At 41.6% G+C, this 18,516-nt stretch overlaps 1 protein-coding gene across 1 annotated transcript in view; it reads right to left on the reverse strand.

Moving 5' to 3' along the window:
- The window catches only part of LOC124135055, a 135,118-nt gene that overhangs the window by 22,607 nt on the left and 93,995 nt on the right, over positions 1 to 18,516 (reverse strand). The window contains exon 2 of the mRNA XM_046500233.2: positions 18,156 to 18,351. Within this exon, the coding sequence (XP_046356189.2) occupies positions 18,156 to 18,351 (196 nt within the window). The remainder of the gene's footprint in view (positions 1 to 18,155; positions 18,352 to 18,516) is intronic.

An 18,516-nucleotide genomic window follows, 5' to 3' on the forward strand; every position in this document is an offset into this window, starting at 1 on the left:
TTTAACAATTTTTTACCCGTTTGGTGATTCGAACATGATTTCGGTGTGACTAGCGAACGCTTTAACCACAAGGCTAACTACGGCCCCCTATGCACGTGGATAGATTGGAACTGACTGAAAGAAAGTGCGGAAATAAAAAGGAACAAAACCATTTCCATAATCATAAGAAATCTCTAAAAAGACAGTTCGTTGTACGACTCCAACTATATCTTTATCATGCGTTTATCACTCACCATCAAGTAGCGAGACACCAGGTATTCGCAAAAGAGGTGTGAACGATGCATGATCACTTTCTAACATTATTTTACCAGAAAACTTGATGATCGGTTCTAAGGGGTTGCCAGAAAAAACAACAACATATCCAATATCAGCCTGTAGACAAGTTTCAAATAAATGTTATCTATTTTATCGATCATAAGACTTTCAGTGTTAAGTGCAGTGCTCGCCTGGGCTTGAAACGCAATTATGCGTATAAAAGCCATGTCCACTCTCCTCTCAAGACATCTTTCCCAGATTTAGTGAGGATTATATTTAGAGAATCAAGCCGCGTGAGATTCGTCTCCATTTATTTTCCATCTAATCTCCTCTTATATAACCGTACATAATTGATCCACCTATATTTAACCTCAGGCGCCAAACATGTGGCAACGAAATTCTACCCGCATATTGATTGGTTATTTACGAGCCAATGAAGCAAGCTCAGACGAATAAAGGACCGGAGCGAAGGTCAAACTGTGGAGTGATTGGCTATTAATAGGGGATTTGTCGAGTGGTTGAATCTTTCCGTTCAAAGCAGTGGATTGTTTGTTGGGATGGAAAACAGGAAATACCCCTGGGAAATTCGATAGGTAGACAGACGAGACAACAGTGAGCCCTTGAATCTCTGTTGAAACACATTAATTGTGAAAAGATTTCGGGTTGAAGATTCTGTTCGCGTTAGGCTGATTTGTCGTGCCATAAGGCGTGTTAAAATGTTTGGGTGAACATACTCAGGGAGCTTTGAAATGGTTCAATGTGAATACTTGGTTGTGAGTTGAATAGGACCTTGGCTGTTCTCAGCAGTGACCGAATACATACTCCCTCTCGAAGAAACTTCCCAGCCTCCCTCCAGAGAATCTACAATGGTCGGACACAGTTACTCTGCCTAAATAAAGTGAGTTTACTGCTTTCGTGGAGTACATAGGCTCTATGAATTCAAAGACATGCCTTTTAGAAACCGCCCATTTTTGGTCCCATGAAGTCATCTCATGTTTGGGATAATACGATGAAAGCAATAGCGCGAACTCTCTTTCCCTTTGGTGCTGTTGTGTGGAGGCGCAGTCTAACTACTTCACAATTCTTATTTTTAATTCAATATCTTCTTTGGGATTCAACATCCCTTATGACAAATGAAGGCGTTACACTGTAATTAAGATAATTTATTCAAACAGTTGGATTAAACTGAAGTTCTCCAAATGGAACATATCGTTGTAATCTTGCATGATTGTCAGTGGCAGCAAGTAACCAAGGCGCTCATAAAATATCAAGCGCTGCAGTGGCCAGATTGTAACAGGAAGTGTGATTTACCATCCTTGGTTGTTGACACTCACATGACTGCCTTGTAATCTGAGGAGTTTCATGATGCGACAGTTTCTAGAAGTCTCGCCGTACATAAATAAGAGATCACTGAAGATCCGGGGTAGAATAAGTCTTCAGCAACCCATGCTTGCCATAAAAGGCGACTATGCTTGTCGAAAAAGGCGACTAACAGGATCGTCATATAGCTGGAATATTGCTGAGTGCGGCGTTAAACAACTAACAAACAAACACATATAGAAGAAACGAGCGGACGGGCTACCTGTCTGAAAACACCGACTTCCTGACTGCCACTCCTGATTCACAATCAACAGAGACAAAATTCTCGATATTTGTTACAGGAAGCTGTTAATGATTGCTGCTGCCACATATTTGACCCATTGTGCTGTCTTTTGTGATTGTAAAACTAAAACTGTAAAAAAACTAAATAGAATTCCTTAACTTTTCATGGATCTTTTGTGGACATTTACTGATCCTGTTTACCATTTTGTTCTTTTCGAACCAATTTCTTGGCTAACCTTCCGGTTTCAATTTGGAATCCACCTCGTAACTTCATCTCCATGACTATCACCATTATAATCATCATCACTGTCATTTACTTCATCATCAGCTCACCATCTTCATCACCTATCATCTTTTTCATCAACATCGTTGTCATCCAGCACCATCAGATTCGTACTTGTCATATGTCACCATCTACATCACCACCAAGACAGCATGGGTGGCCCAGTCGTCTAAGGCGCAGAAATTCGCTGTGCAGAATCGCCTCTCTTGGGCACGCCAGAAACCTTATGGGTTTGAAGCCCGGTTCGCCTCGATTATGTTTCTAGGTTTGTCATCGCCAAACCTGTGCTCGTGGGTTTCACCCAAGTGGTAAATGTCTGGGACCTGCATCCCACATCAACCTCATCCATCATCTCCATCACTACTATGATCATCTTCGCCTTCATCATTTTCTCGACACATCACCACCGTGCCACTTCCTGGGTTCGAAGCCCAGATTTACCTCAATTACGATGCAAGGTTTGAAAGCACCGCTCCCGCCGTCGTGGGTTATACAGACCTAACTTATTTACAAACGCTGTTTAATTTAAAATCACCTTAGCTGTAAATATGTTAAAAGTCTTCTTATAGAAGTATTATTGATATGAGTTCATTCCATACAGCACACCCGTGTGGACTTCGGGTTAGAAATTTCCTCAGTTACCCGCTTGTCGTCCGACTTAATGGATCGGGTGGTCAGGGTAGGCGCCTTGATCGCATGTCATCGGGCTCCGAACAAACAAACAAACAAACAAACGAAATTTAAAAATTCTAAACAAGCTGATGGTCCATTCCATAACACAGGCAAATTTCAAGCACGGATAAATCTTATCATCTCAGTGATTCCCCCATGGATTGCATTCAATAAGCGGCATTCAACACGGCATCAATACAATTATGACGCAAAATCCTCGATTTAACTGCACACGCCAAACCGATGGTAACATAGTATTGTTAGATTGGAGTCTTTGGTGCTGTGGTAAAAAATGATATGAAATCACCTCACACTTTCTTTTTGCACAATTCTCCAGGAATCCGAGAAAGTAGCCACCTGGGTTCCAAGTATGCAAATAAATATATTGTCGAGCTAAAACGCGACCTACTTTATTCCCGAGGGAAACCTCTTAATGGAAAAACCTAACTGTAATCAAGAACTATCGCGTTTGACGAAAGACGACCAGATGCCACAGGCCGTGTCCAAATGGCTACTTCTAAAGGTCAAAGACGCTCCAGTGTGCTTAACTTATTTTTTAAATCTCGTTTCATGTCCCAGAGTGTCCCTGAATACAACATGATGATTATGAAAAAAACAACAACACAATTTTGCTTTTATGTTTGAGTCTCACCTGTCCTGCAGGCAATACGATTTTGTATCAAAACGTTCATGTTGAGAATACTCTTAATTGTCGGAACAACGACCTTCACTTTCAGGTTGTTGCTGTCTGTGCCTTCATTTCTGCCGAATGTTAATCATTAGGCTTGGCGATGTGAAAATATATATTGTATTTCTGTCGTCTAAAACTCACTTTGACATACACATATTGCGTAGTGGCTATTTATAACAGATAGGAATTTTGAGTAATGAGTGTTCATCAATGGATCAATGTAGATTCATATTTGAATCCTCATTTCCCTGGGGAGTGTACATTTTCTTCACGGCCAAGGGATGCAGTTCTTGACATTGACGCATTAGACCTCTGGGTCTGCAGCCAAATGAACGTTGTAAAGCATCATGGTCGTGTATACTCATGTAATATATGACAAATGCCACCTGAAGCTGACGAACTCCAGCCTTTGATAAAGCCTGAGATCATGGCATCACATTTTTCGACCTCTGGTCTACAAGAATAATTATAATTAGCCAAATCCACGCCATAGTGCATGCTCAAAGCGCTGCATTGTTACCACGGTCAGTGGATCAGGATGCACTTGATTTTCATTCTCAGCTCCTTGAGGAGTACACAGCCCAAGTTGCCTGTGAGGTACTAGAAGGTTAGACAGTCACATTACTCTCTCATCCTACCGGGTACCCATTTACTGCTGGCTGACTGGAGGTATATTTCAAAGAAACATGTTCCATATGTGCTTCAGTGTTTGGCAGGAAGGAAGCCCTAGAAACTCTCAGGAGTCAAGCTGACGAACACGGTCATCCATCCAACGTTGCCTAACTTCAAGTGATTTGTGACCAGTGCGCTGTGTTACAAGAAGATCTCTGTCGCTCTCGAGCAGGATGAATACGTTTTCTATTTCTGATGCAATTATCATTGTGTGACTTCGAGGCTTTGAAACTTGAAAAGTAATGTGGCCACTGACAAAGCAATTTCCTGTGTTACATTGTGGTTTCAACAGTTACGACAGTTCGCGCAACAACGTTGTCAGGTTGTCAAGAACCGCGTCTGCTGCATCTTCATGCAACTTTGATATCACTAGAAATACGACGACGACAACGACAGTGAAGGATTTGATCAAACACCCTGTCCCTCTTAACGGAACGTGTCATATTGTGCACTTATTTGAATGAACGCGACAAATCCCTTTCCATATTCATAATACTGAAAGCGACAAAACACTTTCCATGTTCATAAGAAACAAAGTCGATTGTACGATTTCGACTATATCATGAGCATGTGTTTATGAAACGCATTTGTTGACTGAAGTCCCCGAGTTTCGTCATAAGCTCAGTAGCATTTATCTATCCTTAATCAACTTCAAAAGAAATGTTTGGGCCGGGACTTTAAAACTGCGCCCCACTGTAGCAAAACTAATATATATTTCTTGACGTTTTTCTTTCCTTACAAGAAGCAAAATCACTGCATTTGCACACAGCAGACGTAATTCAAAATAAGCATACCGTTTTTATTAGTTTTTACAAAATCAGTAATGGTGCACTCGTGTCACGTGATTTTCTTGTTCATCGATCACGTGATTGTCTGGTTTGTTTACAGGCTGACGTCGCATGGCAGGAGTACTGCTGTGCTGCGTCAGGCAATAAATACTTACTTTCTTATGCAAATTGTATGAATGGTGGGTGCTTCCGGTAGGGCAGGACATAGTTACCCTTTTCGAGAACGCCTGGGGTCATCACTGATTTTCAGTGGTCCATCCTTATACATTTTCCACAGCTATTTGCCATTTACGCCAAGTGGAATCTGTTTCAGCATCTAGGCTGGTTATTCTCTTGCATTGACAATTTATATTTAAGAAATCTCTGCCTCGGTTGTACGACTTCGTGACACTGAAGCCAACAGTTTGGGTTGTAACTTTTGGGATATTGTCATAGACAAGTGAGTGAATATATTATGTACAGTTCATACACTGCTTGTAAAAAAAAGACGTATGCTATAGAGGAGTACCTATAGCTACTGTACTCTTTTCCCAGATGTTCAGGTTAATTTGTCAAAAATGAAAGCAAATGTCATCTGAAGTTTAATGAGAACAATACGTGAAATGCTTGATTTCCCCATTGACAACAGCTATGAGAAATTCGGGGTAAGACGTTTAGGCATCCTCGTGGGCACCAAGTGTGCTCCTCTTCTTTCTGGTCTGTTTTTATGCATATGAACCGGAAATTCTGCTCGGATGGGTGAAATCCAAACAATGGAATTGGCCGAAACGAAAAATTCTAGCTTCAGGTATATCGATGATCTGATATCGCTCGTAGTCCTTTCCATCGTTTAGCCACCTGAACTAGAAATAAACCAGACGAGTGAGACCACCTCATCTGTTGCATATTTAGATCTATGCATAAAGATTCCAAATTTAATCTGTCAATGACAGGTGACCGCTAGAGTACCTTGTTTTGACTTGTACCGTATATTCCCGTGTTTTGTCAGGTGAACAATTGACTTGCCTTTTTATGTGTTTGTGACGGGTGATCACCGTTTCGCGAACACTTGGTTTCATCACTGTTGGATAGCGATTCATAAACAAATGCTGACGATAGAGTCGGAATCGTACAATATTGATAAATTCTTTGGAACAAATAGTGAAGACAAGGCATCACAGGATTCCAAGACCTCGGACCAAGACTTTGATTCGGATGACTACTTTGACACCCGGACCAGTGAAGACATGCCGGCTCTCGCAGACAACATCAACTGGGAGGGGGAGATTCACGAACCTGATCTCAAAAAGAGAAAACTGTGATAGGATGAATATTGGCACAGTGTCCATCCTAGGTTTAGTGGAGTAGGTGTCATGTGCCAGATTTGTGTTTATCTTTAGTCACAATGTTGGAGATGAAGCCATCTTTAAACACTGTAGGATGAGTAGGAGTGTATGGATAACTGAGGTCAAAAGGCACGCCTAGCCATATTGTTAGAGATGAAGGCATCTTTGAACATTGTCAGATGAGTAGGAATGTATGGATAACTGAGGTAATAATACATCCCTCGCCATATTGTTGGAGATGAAGACATCTTTAAATGCTGTCAGATGAGTAGGAATGTATGGATAACTAAGGTAATAATACATCCCTAGCCATATTGGTGATGAAGGCATTTTCAAATGGTGTCAGAAGAGCAGGAATGTATGGATAACTGAGGTCAAAAAGGCTCTCCTAGCCATATTGTTTTGAGATGAAGACATCTTTAAACGGACTCAGCTTCCAGCAGATATTTTTATTATGATTATGGCAATGTGCTTTGTCACTTTGTCTGTGCATCATCAATCCAGTCAGTACATTGAAAAAGTTTCACAAGGTAAAATCTACACTACTGTTCGCGTTAAAGCATGTGTTTGGAAGCAAGTTGAATCACTCGTACTATTTTTTTTATTCCTATTATTCACTCGTACCATTATTTGAAGCCAAGAATTAATGAGGCATATCTGATTTAAAAGGATCTGAAAAAAAAGAAGCATCTTTTTTCTTATTCTGAACAAAATGTTGATGATTCTCCACTTTATTAATTCTTCACAGCGACAGCGACAACAAAACTACTTAAATGAAAACGAAAAAAACCCCGCACGTCACCACGACACTTTTTATATTTAATGGCTGCAATGTGTTTATGCTGTCTTGGTTTAAATGGCACCTGTCATAGTTGTGATTAATTACATAAGAATACAAAATACCAATTCAATTTTTTACCTTGACTTGTACGCAGAAAGCTGTCATAAAGATTCCTATCTTGTTCACTTATTGCCACGAGAAATCGATATTTCCTACCATGTAAAAATGAAAACGCTATAACAAATTCATATCGACTTTTTTTCAAACGATATTTGCACTTATATCCTTTTGAGAAATATGAGGGATGTGTTCACCGGTTTGTAAATATATAACTCCAAGGCCAGAGAATAATCAGTCTCGATTATCCGACCAAACAGATTTCATTGGCCGTAAAAGGAAATTTAGCGGTGAAAATTATATGAACTATATGATGTCAGCAGGTGTTCGCGAAAAAGGAAAGCAGTCCATTGGGTGTAAAAGGAAAAATAGCAGTGAAAATTATGTGAATTGAAAATCAGTGATGACATCAGGTGTTTGCCCAAGAGTGAGCATGGCCTGCACCACCGCTTGCACTCAAGCAGTTCTTGTTATGTGGCAAACGTCATATGTTTAAGGGGCGGTCGGTTAGCTTAGTGGTTTAAGCGTTCGCTCGTCACGCCGAAGACCCGGGTTCGATTCCCGTCATGGGTACAATGTGTGAAGCCCATTTCTGGTGTACCCCGCCGTGATATTGCTGGAATATTGCTAAAAGCGGCGCAAAACCATACTCACTCACTCACTCATCACTCGTATATTTAAGCGTTACCCATTATCTATCACTCGCGTAGCCACCTTTCCCAGATGTTATAAGGTATTTTTTATTGAGGCAGTTTCTGTCAAGTGGCAAACGTCACATGATAATGAAAGTCGCTGTCAACCAAATCCAATAAACAGGTATAACTGCTGTCAGTGCAAGCATGCTTTCTATCAAACAGATGCACGACTCCAACCTTGCCACTCCCCATTGTAACAGCAGTCAACTGAATTGGAACAGAACACTGTCAACGTTTGCACTACGCCGAGTTTGTCATGCGTTGCCATAGAAACAATCTAGTTTAATGCACGTGTCTATACTCAAATCTGAATCACTATCCAGATCACCTGTATCGTCAATACTTCACAGGTAATAGTAAACTTCGTTCCTCCATCACCCATATATACATTGGGCCGATTTGCAGTACAGTCGCTATTTGCACCCAACGAATCAGGACAGGCGTAACGGTTGTTCCAGCGAGATGGAAACAAGCCAGTGTTCTGACCAATGAGCGCTTTAATAACATCGCGCAAACGGCATTGTTGCTCGTGCAACGTGTACTCCACACATTGCTTCTGTATGAGGCAATGGTAGGGTTCGAACAAGGTTTATGCACTGAGAAGTGCTCATTTGACTGCCATAAGTTTTAAACGGCCTCATTTGATTAGCTGACTAAAAACAGGCACTCGTCACCACTACACCGCCAAGCAGTCGTATGCATTCACGGGTGTTTGAGATCGTAGTTTCTACAACACTTGAAGTATTGTTGTTGGATAAAAAAAGCTCTTTTTCTATAGGCTGCAGACAATTGGAAATTAGAAGCAAGGAAACATTACCCTTTTTTAAGTATCTTCAAGCCTATGTGGTTTCGATTATTGCTTTCGTGGGGCTGAATATTTACAGATTTTGTAACTCTGAAATTAAGTATATACTATGCAAAAATCGCTAGGGGTTAGTGAGAATCATCAAGACATATTTTCTGATCTATATGATATTGGCAAATGGAAATGATATGATCATGCCTGCTGGGGAGTTGGTTGGTTGGCTGGTTGGTTTGTTGTTTAACGCCGCACTCAGTAATATTCCAGCTTTATGACGGCAGCCGAATCTGGACCAGACAATCCAGTGATTAATATCATGACCATAGATCCACACAATTGGGATCGATGACATGCATCAACCAAGTCAGCGAGCCTGACCACCCGATCCCGTCAGTCTGCTGGGGAGTAGGCGGTCAGACCTGAAGGGTTCTTATGGTTAGTGTGATGTGAGGTCGAGGGTCAAATTAGAATTTTTGCAGCCAATGCTTCTTATATCCGGTAAAACCACCTCTGTTGACCAGCTATGCACGAATTATTCGAGGCATGCTTCTGATGAGTCGACCAGTATTGTTCCACTCATTAGTGAGTTCATTCACAGTGGTGGGTGGATTTTGACGTTGATGTACACGTCTGCCAATGACGTCCAAGCCTTGTTCAATGGGAGAAAGATCAGGACTGAGTGCTGTCCATGGCTTGACATGGATGTTTTGCTGTTTGAAGAATTGGGTCACAATCCTGGCACGATACGCACGTGCATTATTATCTTGAAAGATGAAACGTTGCCCAACACGTAGTGCAAATGACACCAAGAGTGATGCAAGGATGTTGTCCCGATAGTATTGACCTGTGACTGCCATGGACAATATGGAGCGCTGTTCGGCCAGTCAATGTGATACCACCACGTACATTTATGGACCCACCCATAAACGATCAAGTTGTACGACGTTCACGTCCATACAGCGCCCAGTAAGACGTCTCCTACTCGATTCCTTTGGTCATGGGAGTCGAGAGTGAACCTCGATACGTCATGACATTTGCCCAATGTCAATTATCCCAGTGCTGACGTTCCCTGCACTGTCGCCTCTGATTCAAATGCTATCTGTCAGGCAATTTCGCACCGTCTGGGCATATACTCTTACACCTGTTGCACGCGGTCACTTATCTAAGTGGCTGTTTGCAACCGATTTCCTAATACCATCGTTCTGACTAATCTGTCCTGGGCTGGAGTAGTTGCCTTTGGGCGTCCAGAGCGGCGTCGATCATCGGCGTTATGTGTTTGTTGGTATCGGGCCCACAATCTGCTGATGACAGACTGAGACACATGAAGCGTTTGGGCAACACTGTTCTGACGTGTGCTACCTGCAACATGCCTATGGCACGTAAACGTTCAGCACATTGCAAACGTCGCATGATCAATGCTTTTGCTTCCTTAATGATTAAATATGTTTAATAAAGTTATTTTGAGCGTTTGGTTCAAAGAAAACAAAATGAGTCTGCTGACAACCAAGTCTGAATGTTAATGGTAAATCAGGCAAACCAACCCTTGCACGTGCTGTCTCAGGCCACGTGCTTCATGATTGTGATAATGTTGTGTTTGGGAGCTTGATTTCTTCGGAAATGTTCTTGCTCACATAACTCACCTACTTTCATTGCCAGAAGTTGGTGTATTTTCATGTGGTGTCACCTCAAACCAACATATCCCCTACTTCATTTGCCACAGTATATTTATGATTATATCAATATGTAATATATTAAATACCTTGATGCGGCGTCAAACAATGAATGAATGAATGAATGAATGAATGAATGTTTTGGGGAGTCAAAGCGTAAATAGTATTTTGTCTCTTTGACATTGGCATTATCAATTTAACATTTTATTCTGGAGAACAAAAGGTCAATTGTCGGGTCGTCGGAAACTCCAGCATGTTCTCGTTCCCTTTTATAAGGTAACAGATTTCAAGAACACAGCTACACACGCAGTCATCCTTAAGTATATTCAGAACCAATGCTTTTGTAGAAAGTGGGTTCGTACGAATATATCTACACAGACAATTATTAAATGTGCATATTTCAGTAGCAATCTACGACATCCAAATGAGTCAGTTCGTGAATAAATGTAACTTCTTGGAGACTTACTCATTAAACAATCAATCAAATAACCTTCCTCGTATAACGTAGCCGCCACCCTAGCGGACAAGGCAAAAAATTTGAATCATTTGTGCTGTAAAAGCTCAAACAGATGAATTTCATTGTTTTATATTTTAATATTGCAGACAAGTCTGAATTACAGCCTGTTCCTCTATGGGATGGACGTTGGGGAGGCCTGGGCTCACATGCACAAAGCGGTTTTAGCGCTACGACGCTCGTAATTCTCATATTCAAGCATGACATTTGTCTTAAGTTAGCGAAATCATGTAAAAAAACTTCATTGGCGCTTAGTCAGCACTCGAAGAATACTTCTACTGTACGATCCTTCACTTCAACATAGTTTCACAATAGTCCTAGCGCTAAGATCGCTTCGTACAGGTGGGCCTCGGGTCGTATATGACGTGTTCGCCAGACACACCTATGACGCGGGTTCGATTCCCCCACATCACGACATTGGTGCAATGTTTGAAGCCATTGATGTTCAGTACCGTGATAACGCTGGTTTGAAAACCACACTATAAAAGAGCACCATAATTACTCTATTACTGACTAAAGGAAGAAATAATTCTTTATTTTCGCCCTCCCTTACACCAAAAGAGGTGAGGTGATGTGAATTTGGGTTTAACGCCGCGTCTAATATTATTGCACTTATATAGCGACGTGCATGCACGTGTGTGTGTGTGGCTGCTCGTACTAGTCCGGACTGATGCCGATTTATAGTGCTAGCCCACTGAAATACCATGCCGCAGTTTAACATGAATACCCCACTCAGACACAGTGTAGCCGGACAGGGTAACAACAAGTACCATCTTTTAACGTCTTTTGGCATGACGCGGCCGGGCTAAAACGAATAACATGAAAATGATAATAAAATCACCACCTCCATAAACTTTGGAAAAATACCATTCCAAAAATTCAGAAGAACAAATATACTTGATTCGGTCCATTGCAGCCATAATGCGACGGGTCAAACTCATAATATCTGTTTTACCCGTGAAGAAACTAACTCAGTGTAACCAGACACGCCCCACAGAGATAGCGGACGTGATCGAATGTATATATCCTTGCTTATTGTAAACCATGCCAGTGACAACAATAGAGGATTCACAATATAAAACCCTAATCAAATAAACTTTATATTTAAGCTAGCTATAACATAAGCAAAGAAAGAGCGAGTGTGGTTGGATACTGTTTTAGGAACAACAATACTGCTTGAGTGAGTGGGTGAGTGAGTTGGGTTTAACGCCGCTTTTAACAATATTCCAGTTATATCACGGCGTGTCAGCTTAATGTGGGAGGAAAGCCCGAAGTGATGCAGGTCTCAGACGTTTACCACTTCGGTGAAACCCACGAGCACGGGTATGGTGCTGACAAACCTAGAAACATAATCGGGGCGAACCGGAATTCGAACCCACAATCATAGGTTTCTGGCGTGTCCAAGGGACGCAACTCTGCACAGCGAATCGCGGCGCCTTAGACGACTGGGCCACCCGTGCCCCCACTGCTTGAGTGAGTGGGCTGTGTTTAAAGCCCTTTTGAACAGTATTTCAGTTACATCATTGAGTGCCAGCTTATTTTTTGATAAGCTCCACAAACAATGATGCGCTACAGCATCAGTCTATGTTTATTTATCATGCAATGTTATGTAGACACAATATAATATATTGGTATATATCTGTTATGTCATAATGGCGTAATGTACTACAAGCATGTGGCCTCTTAAAAGCCGAATAAAGAAAGAGATTATTCCATCAAATCGACACGCTGTGGTATATAATACTGTTAAAAGTGACGTTAATCTTACTTACTCACTCATTCCAGACAAAACCCAGCTCTTGACCATTTATTTGCTCGTAATCCCTTAACCAGTACTGGCATGTGCTTCGTTGCCACTCTCACATTGCAGTCTCTGACATCGATCATTTAGAATTCGAGCAAGGTTATACCTGCTGAACAGACTTCATTCGATGTAAGAGTTGATTAACGACAATTCGAGTAAAAACGGAGCTTAAAGTTTTTATAGGAAACAAAATGCGTCACACGTCCAATAACACAGAAGGTGAAAGAAGAGCTTTCACAATTGAGTTAAACAATAGAAATAGATTGAAAGATATCCATGGACAATCGTTTATTGCATCGAGTTTCAACGGTTTAAATGATCACGATGTCTGCACTGGCACTTGGTATTATCCAAGAGGCGCCGTAGACTTCATGAAGCATGGCACATGAACGGCGGGATCTGCTTCGATCAAATTAAACAAATCGATCAATAAGAAAAAAACATCTGCTTCAAGTGACAGTTAAAAAGTAGTGGACGCTTCTTTTTCAATGTTATTTTTTCATTTTCCCCGCAACATAAAAACGAATTGATTAAGTACTTAAGTCGTGGACGTTTTTCTGCTCTCTCATGGCATCGGCGTCAAACGGTATTGCGATGTCCCTGTAAACGAATACTCTGACCCTACCTTGCATGCGGAATTTTTTGTTCTTTGTTTGTTCTTTGTTTGTTGTTTTATGCACTTAGGAACAATCTCGTTTAAATCTTTTATTCTGATACGATACCTCTCTGCGTGAAGATCTGAGGACCATATAAGGTCACATCTGAAGGGAATACGCTTTGACGTATCCGCTGTGTAGCCGTGTACCCTAGGCAGACATATGGAGATTGGGATGCGAAGTGATTGTTTGTCGCCAGAGAGCCAGATTACAAATGTGTTTATGTTGAGGCTCTGTGCATCACGTTGGCTGGTTGGTTGGTTTGTTGTTTAAAGCCGCACTCAGATATATTCCAGTTATATGACGGCGGTCTGTAAATAATCGAGTGTAGACCAGACAATCCAGTGATAGATATCATGAGCATCGACCCACGCAATTGGAATCGATGACATGCATGAACCAAGTCAGCGTGCCTGACCACCTGATCCCGTTAGTCGCCTCCTACGAGATAGTCGCCTTTTACGGCAAGCATGGGTTGCTGAAGACCTATTCTACCCCTGATCTTCACGGGTCCTGTGCATCACATACATGTCATTATTTATTACGTGAAGAGTGGGGGCGGGGCAGTCGTCTAAGAAGCCGCAATTCGCCGTGCAGAGTTGCGTCCCTTGGGCACGCCAGAAACCTATGATTGTGGGTTCGAATCCCGGTTCACCCCGATTATGTTTCTCGGTTTGACAACACCATACCTGTGCTCGTGGTTTCACCGAAGTGGTAAACGTCTGAGAACTGTATCACTTCGGGCTTTCCTCCCACATTATGCTGACACGCCGTGATATAACTGGAATACTGTTAAAAGCTGCGTTAAACCCAACTCACTAACTATTACGTGAATTGAGCTTCAAATGCAACAATTAAAAAGATAGCACAGAGACTGGCAAAACGTCTGTTGCCAAGCTGTAGCCTGTTACATGGAAATGTTTATACCAGAACGCTCTCTGTCAAATTATCCTGAACCTGCTTTTATTTCTCTTCTTTCTTCAAAAGATGATTTTGTCATATTAAAACTGGCTATATATGGTTAAAATGCAATTTCTCTCAGAAAGAAATTGTTAAACATGAGTATATATCCAAATATGTAAAACTACTTATTTGTAAATCTCTTGTATATGGGCCGGATGCCTTACATACAATAAATATCTTTGACTTTGACTTGACGCACGATCATAATAAAGTCAGAATCGTGCAATCGACGCAGTTTTGGGCAGACATTTCTTATGAATATGGGAAAGGTTTTGTCGCTTTTATTAGGTCCTACTCCTGACGTATTGGTTTCAAAATACTATGGGTTACTTTCATAGATCATGATATCTTGGTCGGGAACCTTACAACAGGAGGGTTCTAGCTATGATGCCAACATACAAATATTTCTTTGAGGGGTTTTCAGAAGGTTTAGCCGGATATACACAAGATGGTCCTGTGATGGTTTTCAGAAGGTTTAGCCGGATATACACAAGATGGTCCTATGATGTTTTTCAGAAGGTCCAGCCGGATATACACAAGATGGTCCTATGATGGTTTTCAGAAAGTTTAGCCGGATATACACAAGATGGTCCTATGATGGTTTTCAGAAGGTTCAGCCGGATGTAAACAAGATGGTCCTATGATGAGTTTCAGAAGGTTTAGCCGGATGTACACAAGATGGTCCTATGATGGTTTTCAGCAGAATAACCAGAATGGCTTCCAGCAGGTTTTCAAGCAGTATTTCAACCAACGTTTCGGAAGGGTTTCCGTCATTTTTCCATCATTGTTTCCATCAGTTTCTTAGAGGGTTCCAAAAGTATTTCTACAAAAGGTAGCAGAAGGGTTTCCGTCATCGTTCCAGCATTATTTCCAGAAATGTCTAAAGGTTTCTGGGGCACCGTGATTCGCTGTGCAGAGTTGCGCCCCTTGGGCACGCCAGAAACCTATGATTGTGGGTTCGAATCCCGGTTTGCCCCGATTATGTTTCTAGGTTTGTCAGCACTATACCCGTGCTCGTGGTTTCACCGAAGTGGTAAACGTATGAGATCTGCATCACTTCGGGCTTTCCTCCCACATTAAGCTGACACGCCGCGATATAACAGTAATAAATAACAACTCACTCACGCACTCCAGAAACCAAGTGCTTAAACAGTTTAAAAAAACTATCATCGAAATTACAATTTTAACAAAGAATACTGTTTTCGAACACAAGTGGGTCGTCCACAGTGTGTTAGTATTAATCCAACAGAGGGTGTCAATCTGCTCCGTAAACACCAGCCCCACCGCGGATTGTGATGCGTGGGTCTCACGCAATCCCGCCATGACACTTTCTTAAATCACTGCTCTCTTACTTCAGAAGGAACCTCGCACATGCTATTTATGTGGTTTAATGGAGGTTTACATCCATCATAGTGTTTATTGGTTATTTTTCGATTGACGTATTTTTTCTTCAGCCTTTTCGCTGCAATTATTCCGGTGTGACGTGATCCAGATATAATCAATCTCCTGGTTAAACTTCCCCGTTCTACCATATTTTTCATAAGGAAAATTAACTTGCTATTTCCAGCGTTTAAGAAGAAAATAAATCGACATGAAATGAGTGAACACTTTCAAGAATAATCAAATACATAAATCTGTTTTGAGGTAGTTTTTGTCGGACTGTAGGCTGACTGATCAGAAAACAAGCAAATTATCCATTTTAATTAAATATAACTCATATTGTAATATCCAGTCGTGCCTTAACATGTCCATCACCGGTATCTTACATCCGTGGGGATTCTGGGTTAGAGTGAGTGAGTGAGTATGTTTTTTACGCCGCTTTTAGCAATAGTTCAGCAATAATACGTCGGGGGACACCGGAAAATGGGCTTGACACATTGTACCCATGTGGGGAACCGAACCCGGGTCGTCAGCGTGACGAGCTAAAGTTTTAACCTCTTGGCTCCCCACCGCCCCTTTCTGGGTTAGAGTGAGTGAGTGAGTGAGTGAGTATGGTTTAAGGCCGCTTTTAGCAATATTCCAGCAATATCACGTCGGGGGACATCAGAAACGGGCTTCACACATGGTACCCATGTGGCGAATCGAACCCGGGTCGTCGGCGTGACGAGCCAAAGCTTTAACTACTTGGCTCCCCACCGCCCCGTTTTGGGTTAGAATTCGTCACGACTAGCCTATGCTCGATGACTTGGTAGATTGTGTGTCATCGTACTCCGACGGCGTGGGAAGTTGGTCATGATGTCAAAAGCTGGATTGTCTGGTCCAGACTCGATTATTGACAGGCCTGCGTCACATAGATGAAATATTGCTGACTGCGGCAATCAAACAAGCGTGGGTATCTAAAGGACGTTTACCACTTATTTCGACAATCATCTATGTTATTTATAAATCATGTAACTTCGATTTATATTTTTACCTCGAAGTCATCTTCAAACAAAAAAACTCTCTATTGACATAAACATATTAAATATGTTTTATTGAAATCTATGTATGTTCGACATTTTAATTATTTGTTTTCATATCTGAAACATAAATATTTCAAACTTCTTTCATGTTTATTTTTACAATCCACTGATTAATGCCTAAAAAGGTCTTGCAAGTGAATCATATTTTAACATCGCATTTAGACAGTTTCATAGAAGTGTCTCACACTAGTTAAAATAACATTCACAGAATGAAAGGGGGCGGTCGGTTAGCCTAGTGGTTAAAGCGTTCGCTCGTCTCCAAGGCCAGAGAATAATCAGTCTCGATTATCCGACCAAACAGATTTCAATGGCCGTAAAAGGAAATTTAGCGGTGAAATTTATATGAACTATATGATCACAGCAGTAATCGCGAAAAAGGAAAGCAGTCCAGTGGGTGTAAAAGGAAAAATTGCAGTGAAAATTATGTGAATTGAAAATCAGTGATGACATCAGGTGTTTGCCCAAGAGTGAGCATGGCCTGCACCACCGGTTGCACTCAAGCAGTTCTTGTTATGTGGCAAACGTCATATGTTTAAGGGGCGGTCGGTTAGCTTAGTGGTTAAAGCGTTCGCTCGTCACGCTGAAGACCCGGGTTCGATTCCCGACATGGGTACAATGTGTGAAGCCCATTTCTGGTGTCCTCCGCCCAGATGGTGCTTTAATATTGCTAAATGCGGCGTAAAACCATACTCACTCACTCACAGAATAAAAGGGTAATGTTATTTCCTGCCCCGTCAGCAATTTTTCAGCCTTATTTCGTTCCAGGGGACCACCAGAGGTGGTACATGAGCAATACAATTACTTAAAAATTATATGTATAACTTATGACACAGCAAGATGGCAAGTCCATAAACACAATGGATCTATCTTCAATTAAAATCAGGAATACGATAAACTTTGATAATGTTTCATTGATAACAGATATACATGTACGTTTGGTGTTCATTAGTTTTGAAAACTTAAAGATGGTTGGCCAGTCGTACTTGTTTTACCAGCGATTTACACCGTAATGAAACAGCCAGGTCACACACTGGGGTGATCTCCATTATGAAGGTGTTCGTGACCTACTCGGACCCAGAAGCCCACTTGGTCATATTCAAATACAAAGACAAACATTTGCAAACACTTACGACCCGTGGAGATCCGGGACAGAATAGGTCTTCAGCAACTAGTGATTGCCGTAAAAGGCGACTATACTTGTCGTAAAAGGCGACTAACGGGATCGGGTGGTCAGGCTCGCTTACTTGGTTGATGCATGTCATCGTATCCCAATTGCGTGGATCGATGCTCATGACGTCAATCACTGGATTGTCTCGTCCATTTACAGACCGCCGTCATATAGCTGGACTATGGCGTTAAACAACAAAGAAACAAAGAAACAAATATACAAATCAAACACTTACACAATGTTTACCCCGCTGGAAGTTAATGTGTGGATATCCAGTTTTTCCTTGGAACGCCCTGTACCAGGTACAACCACTGTGTCATTGGGATACATGCATGACGTAATCTTCACATCTGATGACGTAGGCAGAAAGTGTGCACCATCTTCTGTCATTATCCACATGCGTTCAACTCTCGGACAGCGTCGAATCACAACTGCAATGGAGACACAAAGAAGGTGAGTGAGTGCGTTTATATCTCGTTTCAACAACAGTCATGCAATTACACGAAAGGGGACTCCAAGAATTGGTGTAACACATTGTACCTATGTTAGGGTCTTTGGCATTGCGACCGAACATCGAGAGCAACTGGACATGTACT

This window comes from Haliotis rufescens, unplaced genomic scaffold (genome assembly GCF_023055435.1).
Source record: "Haliotis rufescens isolate VD_foot unplaced genomic scaffold, xgHalRufe1.0.p SCAF_10, whole genome shotgun sequence".
Lineage (NCBI taxonomy): Eukaryota > Metazoa > Mollusca > Gastropoda > Lepetellida > Haliotidae > Haliotis > Haliotis rufescens.